General features: G+C 53.1%; 3 protein-coding genes across 3 annotated transcripts; all 3 read right to left on the bottom strand.

Moving 5' to 3' along the window:
• Nucleotides 1–2,489: 2,489 nt before the first annotated feature.
• On the bottom strand, nt 2,490–4,289 carry JN550_010283 (uncharacterized protein; the record flags this gene model as incomplete). Its single annotated transcript, XM_049308520.1, has 1 exon — nt 2,490–4,289. The coding sequence occupies one exon, from the start codon at nt 4,287–4,289 to the stop codon at nt 2,490–2,492; it is 1,800 nt and encodes a 599-aa protein (XP_049167712.1).
• A 3,776-nt stretch (nt 4,290–8,065) lies between these two features.
• Nucleotides 8,066–11,046, bottom strand: JN550_010282 (uncharacterized protein; the record flags this gene model as incomplete). The annotated part of the gene is made up of 2 exons (XM_049308519.1): nt 8,066–10,227; nt 10,278–11,046. 2 exons carry the CDS (start codon nt 11,044–11,046, stop codon nt 8,066–8,068), a joined length of 2,931 nt encoding a protein of 976 aa, XP_049167711.1.
• Nucleotides 11,047–15,144: 4,098 nt separating this feature from the next.
• Nucleotides 15,145–16,323, bottom strand: JN550_010281 (uncharacterized protein; the record flags this gene model as incomplete). The annotated part of the gene is made up of 1 exon (XM_049308518.1): nt 15,145–16,323. One exon carries the CDS (start codon nt 16,321–16,323, stop codon nt 15,145–15,147), a length of 1,179 nt encoding a protein of 392 aa, XP_049167710.1.
• Nucleotides 16,324–19,563: the final 3,240 nt, after the last annotated feature.

Below are 19,563 nucleotides of genomic sequence, written 5' to 3'. Positions count from 1 at the left end.
TCACCGAGTGAGTTCAAGGCGTTCCTGGCTTGGTCCAGGCGATCTTTGCTTCCCCAGTCAAGAATGTTGAGAATCTGCTTTTGGAGTTTGATGAATTCCTCCGGTCGAAGCAAATTGAATCTCTCCACCTCCTGAACTCTCTATTCAGTCGGTCCTTCTTTCCACGCAACATGGAGCCTGGCATCCTCCTCGTTGGCAATCATCCCGTAGACGAATTCCTCCACCACTTGGGCTCGATTGCTGCTCTTGAGCATATCATTCAGACGTGCCACAGCATTCAACGACGCTCCAAGCGCTCCTACGCACTGATTCTTGGCCACATGTAGACTGTTCCCCCAGGTACACTTGAAATCTGCCAAAAGAAAAGGTAGTCGAGTATCTCTTGTAGTCGCAGCTGGCCCTTCCATGGCTCCTTCATAGCATTTTGCATGAGTTTCGACTTGTGCTTCTGAAAAAGCCTCCACCTCAGCGCCGAGCCCCGAGTAGCCGTAAAGCACATCAGGCCTTGGTTGCGCTATTACACCGGCACGAGGCTTTCCCGGAACATGATGAAGGGTCATGTGTGCCTCCTGTACTCTGTGCAAAACTGGCGAGCCTAAAGGAAGTAATGTCTTTCCTAGGAGCTCACGCACGAATGATTCAGCCCTAGTCTCTTCGCCGCGGGCGCAAAGCACTTGTAATTCCTCTGAGATGGCTTTGGCATCTGCCAACGCAATTCCAGAAGATCTACTCTGATCCCTAATCCGTTCCAAATGAGCGCTTATATCTGATGGCAGGTTTTCTTCGAATAAGGGAAATTTAAAACCGTTGCTGAATAGAGCTTTCTGGCGGTAGGTTGAAGAATGCACACTATTGGACTGTTGCCTAGATGGCCCCATCCTGCTTAGGCCCGTGTTGAGAGTCTGCTGTGAGCTGACCACACTCGATGGTGTGTGGCAAGAGGGAGCGAAGGCCTTGTCAATATCAACGGCTGGCTCCGGTATGGAGTGAAGCCAACTGGTAAACGTTTGACGAGCTTTGGACGTAACTACATCGGCTGGGGTTTTTCTTGCAATCAGGCGTTGTTACTATAGCATTAACCTCTTTTGTACGTCCGTTGTCGCCTCTCTGTCGTGATATAAGACTTCGTTTTCTCCTGTGTTCCCATGCGGTCTTCCCGGCCACTGTACGACCTGTTCGACGTGCCATAGTGCTTGGATCGCTAGGGTCTGTATTACGATCCCTCCCTTTTGTTCCATTGGGGATGTCACGAAATGCAAAGTGGTGAAATACAAAGTGAAGGATGTGTTATGGTCATCTTTGTTATGCTCGAACAAAGAAGGCGGTCCAGGCGAGGCAGGACCGTACTCTAGTGACACTGCTGGAACCTCCTTAATCTTGGAAGGCGTAACCTTTGTTTCGAGTGTTGCATTTGGAGACTACAGTAGAATCAAGAGCACCCGAACTGAGCGGATGCAACCATAATTTGACTGACTCAGCACTCCACGAGGACCTCTGTTCTACCCGCGACCTATTGCACATTCCCCATGACGCAACGGCCTTGGACATCAATCAAATCAGTCTTCAGGATTGCTGAGGCAACAAGGGTGTCAAGGCGGGCATATGCAATATTACTGATTACCCTACTTCATCCTCTGATTATCACCTGCTACAATGTTGCAGATTTCGTTTCTGTGATAATTATGAAGGTGAGTTATTCGAAGGCTTTTTTCTCCTTTCAAAACACAGTCTGTTACGTACTTCCCGAAACGATGCAGCTAGTTATCATATAGATCATGGAGAATAATCTCAAACGCAATGTTCTGCCTCTCAGTCTGTACGGAAGTGGTCACCCTCGGGTTCCACGCCGGTCAATTGAAGTTGTTCAGCCCGTGGAAGGGGTGAGAAGCCATTCCCGAAAGGGGCTGCCCAAACCCACATTTCCCGGTGTGCCGGGCCGCCCCGGTGTCGACCAAGAGCACCGGCTCCAGTTTTCTCTAAGATCGGTCCCTTCCAGATCGCAAAGGCTTAGACGGGATGCCCCGGACTGACGCATGCACTTCTCCTCTATCAGACCACTTGGTCTGCATTCTTGCGTAGGTATTCCGTGGACGTGGCCGGAGCAAAGGCTGATGTGATTTTCCGAGTTTAAGATTACTACTATGCGCTCATGCTCACGACAACGATATCGACTTGGAGCTGCAATGTAATGCTAGTTTCTATTACAACATCAATGTGCAGATTTGGACGTGTGGTAGTTGTTCATAGGAAAGAAATGGTATTGAGCCGGTCCGGCTAGTCTGGTGGTCATCCTCTGTGGATGCCTTTGGTACTCTTGATGCGATATAACCCAAGTACGCCTGTGGTAAGGTATCTAGCAGCCCCCATGTCGAAACAAAACCCGCCCCAACGCCTCGCGATCAAATGCTATGCTATGCCATGTCTTCTTTTTTTTTTCCTACTCCAGCCATATTCCACCCGATGCTGGGGTTTATTTAGTGCCCACACCTCTAATTAAGGGCCACGCCTGTCCACATGTAATTTCCATCGATGTTCATCCAGTTGCCCTTCTCCATGGCCTTCTCCCAGCCCATGATCACTCCTACCATGCGGCATCCTGCCGAGCTGACCGTGCAGATGACAACGTCAGCCCCCTGGCCCAAGACGGCCAGATCCATCATGTATGATCGGCCAATGAGACTCCTCAGCCGTGTGGTCTCGGCGGATGGAGCAAGCGACTCGGGGGTTTTGACTTCGGCGTTGTTGTTAGACGAACGACCTAGGTTCCAGAACATGCTACCGAAGAAGCCACCTTCCCATCCGAACGTCTCTTCTTTGAACTTGTGCATGTAATGAGGGTTTTGCTCCTCTGCCTTGGTGTGCGACACGCTAGCGAGTTTGATGCGTTCTTGGGCCCGGACGGCACCAGAAAACTCATCGGCCTCATACACATCAGGGTTGTCGGAAGCTAGAACCGTGAATGAGTGTTTCTTGGCCATGGTATCCTCGCCACCATTAGGCATACTCGTGTTATGCGCATCGTCGAGGACCTGCTGAATTGTCTCCACGTACCGCGTCAGAGGCATGTACGTCGCGCTGTACTGATACTCATAAGGATGCTGGTCCCCGTGCCGCACATGCACACCGACAATGGTGCCATCATTGTGACTACCATCCCCGACTTTGGCCTTGAGCTTCAACTCTGCGATTCGGTTGTTGACGTAACCCTTATCCTCATCGTTGAGGTGAAATAAGGCCTCATATCCGGCGCGGGCTAGATCATACATCGGTCTCTCGCGGTTGGCGTCCTGCTTCTCAACTTGCTCAAATTCGCTGTCGAAGCCGTTGCCAAATGTTTCCCGAGCTGTTGCTACCGAGACGACGAGGTGCCGAGCGTGGCGGGGACATGGGAGCATTTCATGTCTGGGCGGCGGCCTGCAGTCTGGTATGGGGGGAGCCTGGAAGATACCCGTATACTCTCCATAAGCCCATCTCGTATCGTCAATAAAGAATGCACGCTTCTCCTTCTGGGCTAATCCGTAAGCCATCCAGAGCATCATAAGCGTTGGCCCAATGCCGGCTTCCGGTGACTCGAGCACAAATATCATGGATGATTTGCAGACAGGAGCCTCCATGAAATTGCCGATACTCTCCCCAACAAGATGGCCTCCCTGTGAATGAGTAGCAACATGCCAAGCTTTGCTTTCGGCTCCAGGCAGGAGACCACGGTTCTCAGCTTCTAGAACATCCACGAAGTATGGATCCTGGTAGTAATAGTCCAGCTGGGCCTGCGGAGAAGGATATGTTTGCCCCTGCAACTCCCTGACATGCGCGGCCACCTCGTGGCATTTGGCACAAATGTCCGAGTACTCCTTCGTCGTCAAGGGAAAGTTGTATGTTGGTGGGATAGAAACGGTCCACTTTGATCTTCCATGGCGGTCTGTGACGGCAATGGGAGTTGGGAATTCGGGAAGATCGTACTGGCCGACCATCTCGAAATCTCCCGTCTTCTCCCAGCCCACGAGGTCAACACCACCGCCCCTCCGTACCAGGACCCTTGCGACATATAGAAAAACCACAAGCCCGGCAATCCAGCCCAAAACGCGGAAGACTCTGCTTGGTCGCGGTGTGTTGGAAACTTTCCGCGGGCGAGCTACCAATGCAGGAAGACCTGGTGATGGTGGCGGTGAGTATATGAGATGGTCTAGCTTGAAGCTTGACGAAGTAGCCGATAATGGAAGCTTCTCGATTGACACGCCAGTATAGGAGGCGGCCCTCCGCAAATTGAGTCTTGGTGTTGAGACAATCATCTTGGCGGATGTGTGTTGTAAGCCGTACCGGGAGACACCCGTATGTCCTCAAGAGTAGAATGAAGGGTAAGAACTGCTACGTTGTTGGGAGCAGTTGCAACGTACGCTGACCAAGTCGCTGCTGAATGTATGGGGAAATATTAAGGAATGACACGGCCAATATAAGCCGAAAATGATATGGTCCGAAGAATTCCTGTGACCAGGGAGAAAAGAAATCAAAGGGTTGGGGAGCAGTTCGTCTGCACCAACGATGGAACACGAGTCTGTATTCCCAACTGACTGCCGAACGACGAATAAGTCAGGTCACATACGTGAAGCAGCGTCAGGGAGGTGACCGATGGGGTTGTGGAACGCTGTACGGGTGTGTATCAGCGTCGATGCACAACACGCATCGGGTCTCAACCACTGGAGGTGGGAGGACGTTTGTCGATTTCCAAATGTGCGAGGACCCAATAAATTTAGAGTGCTGCCAACGGTTCCCTTTTGAGAATGACAGCGGACCGTCGTGGTTCTTGAGCCATCCGCGTGGGAAAAGGTGGAGAGCTCAGAAGTGGAGATGCTAATTCTTCGAGATGACGATCGCAACACTCAAGGCCAGACAATCCCGAAGTTTCGACTGTGGGGTGGTAGCTGAATGAGGTCACAGACCTGGAAGGTGCTCGCATGAAGATGTCTAATCCAACGCGTATCCCCGTGGTAGAGTGTGTAAGCTAACAAGGTAGCACAGACCGGCAACAGATTTAGATGAGACGAGCAGTGACGGTCTTGGGGACCGGTCGAGTCTGTTGGTCGACGTTCTAGACAAAGGCCAAACAAGCGGCCCCGAATCCTGACTGCCGGTAGAGAAATAGAAATAGAACGTTTTGTGGACACAAGAATCAAAGAAGAGCCAAGCAGAAGAAAAAGCAGCCGAATGTTTGAGGCGCGGAATAAAAGGTCGACGTTTGAAGGTCCGGCGATGAAGCCTCTGGTGTTTCCCACAGACGGGCAAAATGCATGGATGATATCCAGACGGCTGGATGGTTACTTTCGCCGAGGTACCAGGGCCGTATTCTCTTGAAAGAATGGACCTGGAAAGATGACAGCCGACGGGTGCACAACCGTATCCAGTGACTATGAGGTCCCGCCAGAATGATGTCAGAAGACCACGGCTGCGATGGTTGGGGAAATGTCGCGGTGTGTAACACGGTGGAAAATGAGGATGGGCAGAATGACCAGCATCAAAGGCGTTGACATGAACCAAATAGGGTCAAGCATCCCACCAAGATCTACCAAAGCATGGGCGAGAAGGGCAGAGAAAACTGACGATCCGGAGATCTACTGGGACCCGTCCATGCAATTGTCAGGATTGGCAGGGATATAAACTTCTTCGGCCAAAGCTATGCATGGGGCAGAACCCGCCGAGTCGGTCTAGCATGGGATTTTGCATGTGGCATTTTGCCCTTTCAGACCCAGGAGCAGCAGCCAGAGCTTATTGTGAGGATCAACATAGTCGTCGGCGTGTCTAAAAGGGTCATGGCCCCAGACGATGAGAGGCGTGAGGTAGATTGACGTTGCGTCGAATGATGTGAGGCTTACCATCTAGAGTCTAGCGAGCTGGGCATTCCGTCTGATCGGGCGCTGGTTTCTGAAGAAACGCACCTGTCGGATGCAATCAGGAGACCTTGTGGCGAGGCAGGGCCCAGAGGTACTTGCAAGCGATGGTTTCTGGAGGAAGAATTGCCGAGATCTCTAACACTTGCAAAGTTTCTTTTTCGGGGTGCCTGGAAACCTACGAATTGGGATCTTTCAGCTCATCCTATCAGCGGAAAGATCTCAATGCGCGGATCACTATTTTGCGGCCCCCCTAGTAGATTCTGAAACGGCGGAAGGTGGAGACTCAAATAGCAATGACCCAGCCAATCACGATGCACACAGCCGGCGGACCCCAGAGTCAGCTCTTCTTCTCCCTCACCCGAGATCCTGTTCGCTTGCTTGGGTTCGCTAGGGGCTGCTGACGAGATCGTCAACCTTTTTCATGCGCCACTGAAGCACATCGCGGCGGGCAGGTCGGGGGCTATATCGCTCAAACATTGCCTCATCGCCAGACATGTTAGCTGGACGGAGAGAGCGAGAGAGAAGTCTCCATCATCCGCCAGCGGGCGGCCCCTTTCATGCTGCTGTTGGTCTGCGTTCGCATAGCCAGGCCCACCAACCAGCCAACTAGGGGACCATTCCCGAACCACAGGATCACCAGGCGGGCTGGCGGGACAGAGGCATGTGAGAGAGCCTGTCAATCTCGCCAATCCCTGTTGCATCTGTCGCTGCAAATCCACAATCGGAAGAACAGGAACTCGTGTGATTCGCGGGCGGAACCTTCAGAGCCCGGCTTGTCTGCTGATCCCCTTATGGCAGGCAGAATGTTGGCTAGCAAGGGCAGGCCTGCCGCTCATCTTCGTAATCTGACATGCGTGAATACGTACGCCCGCCTCACCCCCAAACTGGTAGCGAGGACAGCGCAGATCGTGAAAAGAATGATTAGGGGCCCAGCTCATCTGCTATGTACCAGATATCCAGGCTCCTACCAGATCCTACTCGTATTGCTGCGGGCTGCTGCTTGAGCGCCGTCAGCGTTCCTATTCCTGCAAACGGCGCGAAAGTTTATTTCTAGTGTAGAGGAGGTAAATTTAAGAAACACGCCAAAAAAAACGCATGCTGAGTCGAAGAAATGAGTGTGCCGCAAAAACAGGGGACCAGCCTGGGCGGCCCGAATCCGTTAAACCTAAGTTTTTGGCCTCACCTAATCAACTCACCTCATCAATATATCCTATTGCAGCAGCGAATGTGCCGCCCCAATATAACTGGGCCGGGTAATCGAGACAGGAGGCTCACATCTTTAAATCAACTTCCCCTTGGTAGAGCCAACCAGCAACTTGTGAGGGTGAAATGCAGCCGAGGTTGCAACGCAGGGGCGTCATCTTTCCCGAATTAGAATCGCTTGTGCTTGTTGCTGCTTGTGCCTGGCAGTTTTATCGCTTGGTGGTGTCGTATGTGCCGACTTACTGCAGCCAATTCAGCCCGCGATGTTGCAGGAGAACCCCCAACTTTTCTGGCCCCAATATGGGCTCGGCTCCAAAAGTAGGTTCCTTTGAATGCAGGTAGAGGACGCCCAGTACAGGCAGCATGCAGGTGGATGGTTGAATTCCCGTATGCAGTTGCCCGAATCTCGCAGTCGGTGCTGGTAGTCGTCTACGGGGTGTCAATTACCGTGACTGTTCATGTGTTTGCATCATTCAAACACACATGGTGATGAGCCCATCAAAAGAAATACTTCCGTCAAGGGTCGGCTGGTCGGGTCATCGAGGCATGGCAAGAAACGATTGTTTTTTCCCCCCTTTGTTTCCCAAAAGTACTTGGCATCATGAGTTCATGTTCACCTTTTGCAGAGCATGATTCGGCTCTTCGTAATCTTAGGTCAGATAATATACAAGATCTAGCCTTCCTTCCCAGAGGCTAGCTATTATAATCTATGCATCGTTCAGTATAACGACGCCCCCTTTAACGAAAAGAAAATTTAACCCGTTGTCCATCGAATGGCATTCGTCAAGGCGTTCGCGTTCCACAGCCGCCCCGTAGCAAACATTGAAATATGATAGGGTATAAGACAAACGGAAGGCGCAGTACCAACCAAAACGCCATTCCAAAGACATTATCCCGCGAAGTTGGAACCCTGACCTAGCCGCTGATGATCAGTTCGCTCTCCCTCTCCCTTCCCTCCTTCCTAATGATAGCAAAATCTATGCCTGCAAAGACACTCCTTGCGACTCCGGAACTATCGGACTCTCTCTCAGCGTCTCGAGGTCAGTGGGGTGCTCGGCGAGGCCCTGAGGCTTGTGCGATTCACTGGCCAGGCGGACGCTGCCACGCACTCCCCGGACGACGTGTCCACTCTCAACCTTCTCTTGGATCATCTCGTCTAGAATGCGAGACATCTCGTCGACGCTCTTCGTTCTCTTTCGGCTAGGACCCGGTGACATGCTCTTGCTCTTGCGACCCAGGACGGGCGGATCTGGCAATGCACCCTGAGGAGGAGGGCTTGCTGCATGCTCATACAAAAGCGATGAGCGCACTTCGCGGACTTCTTGCTTCGACGTATCCACGCCTTCAGCCGCATCTCTGGAGCGAGCGGCACTACGTAGTGCTGCCATCATTCGATCTTTATCTTCGAGCCGCGCCCTCAGCTCGGCTATCTCTGCATCCTTCTCCCTCATCATTGCAGAAACGCTATGGTCCTCTCCTACCATGATCCCCTTGTTCGGGGTGGAGAACCCAACAGAGGCCCGCGAAGAACTGGCCCTTCTTGCCTGCAAAAGGCGCTTCTCCAACGTGGCAATATACCGATTCTTATCGGCAAGGTCAGATTGGAGAGCTTGATTTTGCGCGGCAAGCGATGCAACTCCATCACCGAATTCGCCCGTGCTGTCGTCCTCCTCAGTCGAGATCGGCTCTGCACCTCCTGAATGCCTCTGCCCGTTAGACCGACGCCCGATGGTAGAGGATGAAGACGTCATCGAAGCTGTGCGTTCCAAATGAGAGCGGGCGCCGATGGAGGTGGCAATCGATGTCCGGTTGGATGGAGCCAGAGAGACTTGCGAGAACCGGTGGTGTACTCCAAGTGAGCTGTATGAGCCACTTGTGTTTACACCAATCGACTTGGAGCTTAGAATGAGCTTATTCAAGTGGTCAATCCGTTCCTTCAAAGCTGTTCGTGCAAGTTGCATCTCCAACATCTGCTCTTCATGTCGGTCTTCGGCTTCCTTCTCCCGCTTACGCTCTTCATCCTCGTCCTTGACCTTCTCCTCCTCCTCGACCGAAGAAGCGTCTTTCGCATCCTTCTTGGCCTGCGTGTCCAATTGACGTCTTAGTTCGACGATTTCCATCCGGTATCTTTCTAGGAGCACACGAGCTCCGCCGTCTCCACCAGCACCGAGTGATTCTTCTGCTCGTTTGGCATGGCTGACAATGCTGTTCTTCGCGCGCGAGGCGAATTTCAAGGTGTTGATTGTCTCACTATTGTGGCTGTTGCCAGCTGCGGCACTTCCCGCCGATCCTATTTGGATGGTGCAGAGAATACTGACCAGCGAATTACCGGAAAGTGCACCCTGCAGCAACCGGGTCAACTTGCTGTCTCTGTAGGGCAGATGTTTGGCGTCCTTGTCTGGTTTCCCATCCTTGTCCTTCGCGTCGGAGAGCTTGGATATCACAGTACCCAGTGTCAGCAAGCTCTTGTTGATATGCGATCCTTCAGTACGGCGCTCTTTTGACTCTGCTGCTTTCTCGGATCCGGCAAGATCAATCAAGCTTAAAGTCGAGACTCGCACGCCGCCAGGGACCAAACCAGACCGCTTGTTTTCGCCTCCTTTTGTGTTTGGCAAACGCTCTCTGCTCTCAACAACAATCTGGACCACGGCGTGACTTCGGGAACTCCGGGCATTGAACTGTGTGCTGGCCGTCCGGCGGGCCTGGTCTCCTCGGGCAATCACCCTGAGAAGTTGGGTCGGACTTTGAACAATCTCCTCCTTCAAAGGAGTTGCGTACACGCCCCGCTTGCTGTCTTCACGCAACTTGATTTCTTCTTGCGCGCCAGACGCTCCAGTCCCGTTACCGGTGGGCATGCTAAGCAAGTCATGTATCCGTTCGTTGTAAATTTCCAGATAACTAACGCGCAGCAAGAACTCTCTTGCTGGAGTCTCGCGAATGTAAGAGAAAATGTCGGTGATTGCAAGTGGTATGACACCTGGCGAGGACGCCGTTCCCTGCATTGAGAACGTTTTACCCGTACCGGTCATACCATAGGCAAAAACCGTGCCGTGGTAGCCTTCCATCACCCTGCGAACTAGACGCTTGGCGATGTGATCATAAACTCTGCTGTTGTCGTCGTGCGTCGCGAAGACATTATCTGGGGGGATTGTCAGCAGAAGGTACCGCTATATCACAATGTAACCTTACCATAAACATAGTCGCCGCCTTCCTTGCCACGGTACGATACGAGCGACTTTCTTCCATCAACCATCCATTCGCCTCCCTCAACACGACCGTTGTCATTAGACCCAGCATCAGGTCGAACCCTGACACTGACAAGAACATTTCCCTTCCCGTCACCACCTTTGGAGGCGCGCTTCTCGCTAACCGAGCTAGTGCTTGCTTCAATAGGATCATCGTACGTTGTCGCGGATGTGGAGTATGAGTCTTGTGCTGAGGAGCTCCGGCTTTGAGTTGGGGAAGCAACGCTTATCAAGCCAGCCGAATTCCTTACATTGGCAGCGCTTAAAATAGATTTACTATCACCGCCACCATTCAGGAGACTCGGGGTTCCATGGGACATGCCCCCTATTCGAGGTGTCCCGGTGGGCGTACGAGACTTTCGAGGGGGTATACCTGCTGAAAGTCCAGAGGATAGCGGACTCGGCGGAAGACTGGTAATTCTAGAGTCGCCTTTTGGAGGTTGTGGAAAGGAGTTGATGCTTACGGCTTTCCGCAGAGTTTTGCCATTAGGGGTTTTTGGTGTAGGTAAAGCCGACGTTGGTGCAGGAGTCGGCGGAGGCAGGTGAGCTGTCGAAGGCGCTCGTAGGCCACTTCGTGGTGCGCTTGGGGACCTGCTTAGAGCGGCTGAGCTACTCGTGCTCTTCCGTGTTTTCGGGACAGGAAGTGCAGGTAGCGCGGAATTTGGAGGCCCAAGGGAAGGGCGCGATGGCCTCGGCAAAGCTCCAGTGGCCATCTTGTATGCGCTGATCCACCGTCAGTGATGACGGCTTGCAAATACGTTCTCTGCAGCTTATCGCCCCATCAACGGGTGTATTCAGGTGCTTGACTCCGGACCTGCGCAACAGGGAGCTCGATGATTCGCAGCGTTGCTTCAAAGCCCACGCCTTATTGGACTATGCCTGGCGGCTGGTAAACACCAGCTCGATTTATAGTTTCGCCCGCGCTTTCCGAGCCAAACTGTACGTGCGAGCCACAGAGTCCGTCGCTATCATATAGGGGACTGGTTTGATCTCAGACCTGATTTGGTTCGGTGAGAAGAACTTCAAGTCATAACCTTGGACTGTATAGCTTCTGGACCATTCCCGCAGAAGAACCGGTTTCGAGGTATCGTGGGGAAGAAAAGCCTGTATGTTTTCTCAGGGGTTCAAAGCAAGACGCTCGACGGGGAGTTGAATAATGCGAGCTCGGAACAAAGTCTACTAAGACCACGAGGCAGCTCCTTGCATATCTTGTCTAATTCTAAAGACAACGTCTCGGAACGCAGTATTGCTGTAGATCGGTCGAGGCGTTTGCGTGACCGACTGTCGGCGCGGAGAGTGGGGATGAGGCGTCTGATGCAGCAGTATTGCTTTTTTCCGTCCTTGCTATACACGTTGTGGCCGAGCCGTGCATAGGGCCGCAAGAAGGAATGAGAGGTAACGGGCCAGCGGATCGCAACGAGAGTCGACTTAGACTTGCTTGTAGCGTTAGGCAAGAGCGGCCCGGGACGAGAGGCGCAACGACTTGGGCGAGAGGGACTCGGTGGAAAGGCAAAGCTGCAGCTAATTTGGCCAGCAGTTCCCTGACTGTTCGAAGTCGCGAATGCGGGAGTTGGAAGGTTGTTTTCTGGGGACGGTAGGAAACCAGCAGGGAGTTGACTCGTGGGCTCGCGGGGGAGGAGAAAGACTGGACGGCCGTCTTCGTCAGGGCCCAACGCAGTCGCCCAATGGAAGCAGAGGAAACCGGTCCGACGGGGAATCTGCGAAACTGCAATGGGATGGTCCTGGATCGCGGCTGGCCTGGAACGGAACAAGGGCAGCAAGTTCTCACAGGAGAGACACGGTCTGGCATGCGAACAAACCACGAACACGGCGCAACTGGCACGAGGAAAAGAGATTTCTGCCGAGATGGAAACCGGGACAGTCTTGCCCAGGGCGCCTCTGGTGATGGACGGTCCAGCACTGCGCGCGTTCCCCTTTCTTACCGAGGGGCGCCGTTGACCAACCTATGCCGCTTCGGTGCAATCAATTTAGATAGCAGATGCAACCATGCTAATAACGGCGGGCACGGCACCCACCCCTGAGCGTCAGCGGCCCTGCAAGCTGCAAGGTGCAAGCAAGCATGCAAGCAAGCAAGCAACCTCGCTCGTTATATTACCATGAACCAAGATTTGAATATGCTTTCCCGCGGTAGCAGCGTGCTTTGCATGCCTGCTTGCTTTACTGTGTGTTTGTGTATTCTACTTTCCATTACCTCTGCGTTGGGAGGCGTCATGTACTACCTAGCGGGCTTGAGATGAGAGTCTCGGTGCTAGAGACCTGACGCTGCTGGCGCAATGTGCCACAGCTGTCGCAATTTGAGCACCGGTTCGCAGCAATGTACAGAGCCACCAAACGAAAGTACATGGTGACATCTTGCACTTCATCACAATGAGCAAAGCGTGGGGAGTTATAAGCTCCAGTGGGGGATTGACAGTAAGGTACTTTCTCCAGGTGGGTTCCATGTTGCTGGCTGACGCCTCTTTTTGCCACGGACTGGGAGAGCTGTCAGATCCCAGCTGAGGTCGGTAGCTTTCCCGGCTTTTCACGCGACACGGCACCTATCCGGCTGCACCTATCTCTTGCTGCAGCCTGAGCTGCGCGCCTGCTGCACGGACGGGACATGCAGTTGCAACGCTTCACTGGAAACAAAAGGAAAAAAAGAGTTCAACGGGCTTTCTGCAAGCCCATCGTCCAGTGTGATTAAAATGACAAGACGCAGTTCGTGTAAGTGGCACGAGTAGTGGGTTGTGATTCAACAGGGGTGCTCAAATACCCCTGTACAAGCTTCTGGGGGATCTAGCCAGGGGGTTAATAGTTCCCCAAGTGCCCGGGTGTGCTCTCCCACTCAGTTCTTCTTGTCGGTCACATTGGTTGCGGTCGCGTCCTCTGGTACGACGAGACTTGGTGCCGCTGAACACTTTCTCACTATTACTGGATGACTTCCAATTCTTCAATGTGCTGACTCGAAGCAGTGTCTGCGAATCGTCAGGGTCGCATCGCCCATAGGGCGATATCGAAAGCGCATGGTAATTTCCCTAGCACATCCCACTAAGCCCCATCGTTTCCTTATTGGTATGGCAACCGTGCGCCTATGGGCTGGGGGGTGCCGACACTATCATCCATCCGGATAGTCCACTCTGGCACCCTGGATGATACGCGAGATCCCATTGGATTCCGCAGTGAATGGACGAAAGCTACTGCAGAGTTGGAAATGCAGGCACCACTGCGCAGACATGGCTGTTCGGGATGGGAGACGGCAGCCCGGCGCTGGGGACACTTAGTCGCCCGCGCTCAACACGGGACATCTGGATGCCGTGTTCTTGAGACGACCCTGAAGGAGACTAATCCATCGCCGACCAGCGCCACCACTACCAAGATCTGCTGACTTCAGAACCCAATCGCATGGGGTGGGCTCTGCTTGTGCACACGCACTCATCGGGTCCTGGATGTCGCCATAGTAAACCTTCCTGCTCAGTCTTTCACATCGCTGTCAAATAAGTTGACTCATGTGACAGATCAAGCCGGACCGAGAGTGATCTGGTCCAGATACAATCCTGGTTCTGATCGAGACAATCCTCAATCCCGCCATGGCATCTGTAATACTTTGAGAGCACACCCTGGCCAAGCAATTGTTGAATAGCCGGCTTCAGCCTTGCGAGAGATATACACCATGATAGTCGAGATACGGCTAAATCTGACGATGGCGTTTGCCAACCCTTCTGCCGCAAATGCTGACATCAAAGCGCAAATTTCTTTTCTACTTTGCCGCTCTTTTGAAACTAGCCGCGAAAGATACCTGCGACCCAAGCGTCGCGATGATGCAGGTATCGTTCCTAGCTGAAGAGAAGCCACTCTAGATCTAACCTTATACCCACTTACCAGGCAGTAAGGAGGTGTAGACACGTCCGTGTTCGGACGACGTTGAGCTGTCTACGTTTGAGCAGTGTTCGAATAGTCCGCGAGTTATCAGTCCGGAATCCTCCAGAGGCTTGTGCAAAAGCAAACGTTGCCAGCAAACCCCAAAGTTTCGTAGTATGCGGTGCCCAGGTACCCCTGGCCGTCTATATTCATGCGTTTCTTTTGATCGCCCAAACGTCAACCTGTCAGATGGGTCACTGGACGGTTCGGGGAGGGACGAATGCCAAGCCTGCCCCAATGATTCCAGGAAGTCCGTAGCATGAAACAGGCTTCTTTTCCCTTTTGAGAGACGCAATTCCTGGTCGATGTTGAGATATCACTTTAAGTTATCGGCATTAGTATAAATACTTCATTGACTGATTGGTGCGTCCAAGGGGCCCCACACCAAATGCCCCTTCCCTAGTTCACTTGCATCATGGTTTCTTTTCCTGGTTGTGTTTGATACTCAAGCCAGGTTGATGTTGCAATCGACGATCAACCAGATAAGTCTTTGCGTTGGTTGTTCATCCGAGGAATATTCTATTTGCCACCTTCCTTGGTCCTGGGTGCGAGGAAGCCGTAAATCAATTGCGGCAGATTCTCATGCACACGCAACGGGCGATCAAACAACTTCCCCATTCCAAATTAGCATGTGTTGTGAGTAAACAATAGGAAACATTTTGAGACACCCAGGGATGTTAAATAACGTGGAGGTAATTTGCGGTGTATGCGATACATCTCCCAATGGGATATTTACAGTATGTAAAAGATGCCCAAGCTACTCAGCCATCATGCCGATGAACATTCGGTCATCTCCCATCTGTGACAAGCATGTACATAGTGTCTCACAACGTGACACTGTCTCTATCTGACGCAGGCTGCTCCCTTGTCGAACTCACATATCACAACAAAGGTCAAATGACTCGGACACCACGGCCGACAGTCCCGGTTTCAAACACCTCGACCAGCCCGGACCCGACAGCCTCCTGCAGGATCCAGTCGAACGAGAGGCCGCGAAACTGCTTCCACTTGCGCGTCTGACCAGGCAGGATGCCGGCAAACTCCCCCCTCAGCTTCTTCGCCGCATAGCGTGCTTCGTCCTTGGAGACCCCGCCATCCCACCGCTCTCGCAGCAGGCCCTCGGGCGCCTCCCGGAACCGCGTCTTGCTTAGGAGCGAGACCAGATGCTCCAGCGCCGCCGACACGAGCTTGAGGAAGGCGCCGTTTCCAGGAACAGCCAACCTCAGCTCCGTCACGCTTGCCGGGAGCGATGATGCCTGGGCTCCGCCTCCGCTACCGCCGGCATTGTGCACGGCGCCGGCGCCACCAACCGTCCCCAGCGAGCCCGTGGGTTGCCTCGAGACGTTCTCGATGGAGACGAGCGTCGTCTTGTCCGCCGGGCGCGAGTACAGATTCATGGTATGCGACAGAGCGCTGATGGCCGTATGCTGAGCCGTCAGGAATCCCGCCCGGAAGAGCTCGTCTATCTCGGTCGCCGACAAGGCTGTTCTAGGCACTATCTGCGCCGCGGGGTGCTCCTTGAGAAATGCCTTGAAATGCGCCCTGGTCTCCTCCGATAATTGCGCGGCCTCGTCCAGCAGCCTCTCCAGGTCGCTGGTCAGAATCAAAGTCTCCCCAATCTCGCCCCGCCGTGAGACCTCGATCTTTCGGATGAACCCAGTCCGCGCCAGTTCTGCAATCTCGCGCTCGACGGCGCTCGGCGAAGAGAGTAAGGTCTGTATATGCGACACCGTCACGATGGGCGGTAGGTGCTTCCGGAAATTCAGCACCTCGGCGATCCGTGTCGAGTTCATGCCGGCGCCCCGCTCCGGGATGGGCGAGAACATGCGCGCGCGTAGGTACTGGATCGCCTGCGCCGAGTCGCGGAGGCCTAGGTCGGTCGCGAGTGCCCTGACAAGCCCCAGGTCGTCGAGTTTGTCATCATCAAAGTAGTCTTCGTCCTCGCTGCCATTTTGGGCCTTGCCCACCGACCTCTTCCGAGGCGATGCGGACGGCCGCTTCGCTGGGGACGACCGCTTTGCGCTGGGCTTCCTAACTCGGCTGGAGCCGCCGAGAATGGACCTCAAGCTCATTTCTGCATATGTTGGAGATCAGACCGATGGCATGCGCCAATTTGTGGAAAGAGAAAATGAGTCAAGGGAGGCGACACAACAGTCAAAGGGTAAAGTAATATCGGCGTCAGCGCAGAGTGACTGTGGGCAGTCCGAGTGGCAACTTTATGGCCGCCACAATTGATAGTACAACGTTGGACTGGAATACACTCACTACCGCTGCCCTTGGAACATTATATGAAAGGAACAAATGAAGTCAACACCACTTCTGGGGCAGCGCAGCACCATATGTATACGTAGATATGTAGAGAACGACAATGCGCCCTTCTGGTGATCGGAATGTCAACGGTTTGAAGCTACCAGCCTGCCAGCCAGTGGCGACTAGGGCGATTAGGTGCCATGCGAGATTGGGCAGGATGCAGCTAAGCCCCACTAAGCCGAAGCCGTCGATCGTCCCTGAAATTGACTCCCTGTCCCCCTGACGTCGCATAGCACTGAACACTCTTTGGGGGGAAGTTTTCCAGATGCCTATCAAGTCTACCAGTGTCGAGTTCTACCAACGTTCACCATGTGCTGTGCCAGCGAAGTGATTGCCAGTGGATGCTCTATACTTACACAATGACCATGCACTCCACATGGTGAATCATCTGTAAGAGCCAGGCAAGAACTATTTCACTGGGCACGATCCGGTACCGGGCTACAGGAGTGCGGCACACATGCACATCCATTTCTGGATTAAAAATACATTCTTAGCACGCGACACCACTCGAGTATGCCTCCGCGAGTGATTCTAATACGGCATGGCCAAGCGCTGCATAGTAAGCGAACCCGAATCTAGTCCGAGGAGCCTTGTATGCTGACCAGTTCCAGATCTTAATGATAAGTCCTATTCAGCTCTGTACTTGACCTTTCAGTACCAGCGGCTAACTGTGACACACATGACTGGGAGATAGGAGACCCCTCATTAACTGAGAAAGGCCTGGCGCAATGCGTGCAGCTCGCCGAAGACTTAAAAAGCAAATACACGTTCGCAAAGGAGGAAACGCTCATCGTAGTGAGCCCCCTCAGGCGCACGCTTCAGTCCTTCCAGTTGGGCTTGGGCTGGCTGGTCCAAGAAGGAGTACCAGTAGAGCTTCGTGCTGAGTGGCAGGTGTGTACAGCAGATTTTCATCGTCACGGGCGTAGGCGTGTGCGTACAAGTTCTAAACCTGACCGTCCACAGGAAACCACAGGCCATCCATGTGACGTGGGAACCAAGATTTCGCTCATAGAACAGGAGTGGCCACACTTGGATTTCTCTCAGCTGGACCCCGTATATCCGGAAAAGACTGGCCTGTACGATCCCTCAGAAGAATCGCTACTCAAGCGAGCGGCGTTTGCGAGGGAATGGCTTTTTCATAGGCCCGAGAAGTTCATCATAGTCATGACACATTCGGGTTTTATTAGGCGCGTTGTGCCAGGACCGAGATATGCCAACGTCGAATTCAGGGAGTATGACTTTGCGGCTGAGGATGACGTGCCAACGAGGGAATTCCGACTGGTAGATGTATAATATTTTCTCGCTGGTCATCTGGGACAGCAATCTTATTCTAGGGACAGCTGGCTCACGAAAGCGAACCGCTCATAAAGGAACCTTGAGACCACACAAGCTTGGTGTGGTTGAGACCGCGCTTCAGATCCAGCGACTGATGGCTGATGCCATCTTATACTCTGCGGGTTTATGAGGCTGCTACACAAGTCACTGCGGCCTAAATAGCGCCGAGCGAGGCGAAGTTGTCCTCGCAGGTCACTGTCAAAAGGCATTACGGCACAAGGCTTCAGATCCAGAGTTCAAGTACTCAAAGCAGACAATCGGTCAAGCGAATCATTGGAATGTAGCCGAGATAAACCATAGGAAGCCGATACTTATAAAAAAATCGGATACCCTCAAACGAACGGCTTTAATCATCTTGCACATAGGATACCAAGCTGTGTAGAACGGGGTAGGTCTGCGAGCAAGAAATGAGATCGAATGTGCGTTTGAATGTGAAGAGGAGGAAGAGAAAATTTCGGCCGCCGCCCACGCTCTTGGATAAGCTGCTTGCCCAAAATTGTCAGTGCGGTGCAAAGGTGGGTCAGCCGCCTGCTTGTCGGAGCTGAGGGCGTTCTGGCCGATGCAGTTTTGCTACTCTCGACCACCTTGAATTATGCATGTAGTATAAGAACTCTACCGAAATATGAAGCATACCACAAGTCCGCACGGCTCAACTTCTATTTACTGATACAAGTTACAATCAGACAGCATTGTCCCATATGGCACTCGTGCATCATCCGCATAGCCACGCGGCCTTCGCAAATGGATCATCTATCCCGTGCTGGCGATTTGCAGGTGTTGATGTGACGTCATGCAGAGAAAGTCGCAGAGCACCAGCGTGATGTCTCCAGACCTTGAATATATCCCTACCCAGGATGTCCAGTGTGCCGGTACACGCAAGTTGCCGCCACAGCCTCCAAGTCGGAAAGGGTCACTAATGGCTGGAATCTACAGAGTGGCAGCCGTTGCCACGCCTCCTCCGTCTGTCTGTAAGCAGCGGACTACAGTAGGGGTTTGGCCACATGACACTCCGGCCAAAGATTTATTCAAATGCACCTTGAGGGACAAGACACCCACTTCTGTGTCCGTCCATACACAATACGATATGATGCAGGACCAAATGCAGACGATGGTGGCTCGGTATCCAAGCGTTGATACCGCTCCTGTTGTTGACCTGGTACCCAAGGAGTCATTCGAGAAGGTCATCCTGCTAAGAACGATCATCTAATTACAGTACGAGACCGAAGTGTCGCGTGTCTCGGTCGCCTTCGGGCTTACGGCAGCTGCCGCCACGAACTAAATAAAGAACTCAGCAAGATGCTCGAATCCGCATGGCATCTCAAAAGGTCGCGTGAGCATCTTTCCCCATGCACGGTATGGGAATGTCTGTCCCGTCTTACTAGTCATGTCGAAACTGTGTGTTGCAGGAGGACTACACGTGTAGATGAGGCCGTCTCTCATTTGTCGGAGCGCAGCTTTCAGCCCCCTTCGGGAAGGCTGTCTTGGCCAGGCGGGCACCCAGGACCCCGCGAAACCGCAGAAGGCCTGTGGCATTGCAGACGAATCCCGTCGCCAAAACGCCAGTGATCAGAGAACGTGCCCCGTGGTGTCAAAGGCTCTTTAGTGGGGGTGCATCCATGGATGGTTGGTGCTGTCCCCTCTTAAGCGCAACAGTCGTGTGCTTTTGC

This window comes from Neoarthrinium moseri (assembly GCF_022829205.1).
Source record: "Neoarthrinium moseri strain CBS 164.80 chromosome Unknown scaffold52_Wmoseri_CBS_16480, whole genome shotgun sequence".
Lineage (NCBI taxonomy): Eukaryota > Fungi > Ascomycota > Sordariomycetes > Amphisphaeriales > Apiosporaceae > Neoarthrinium > Neoarthrinium moseri.
Note: the sequence above shows the minus strand (reverse complement) of the source record. Positions and strands in the feature narration are given on the sequence as shown.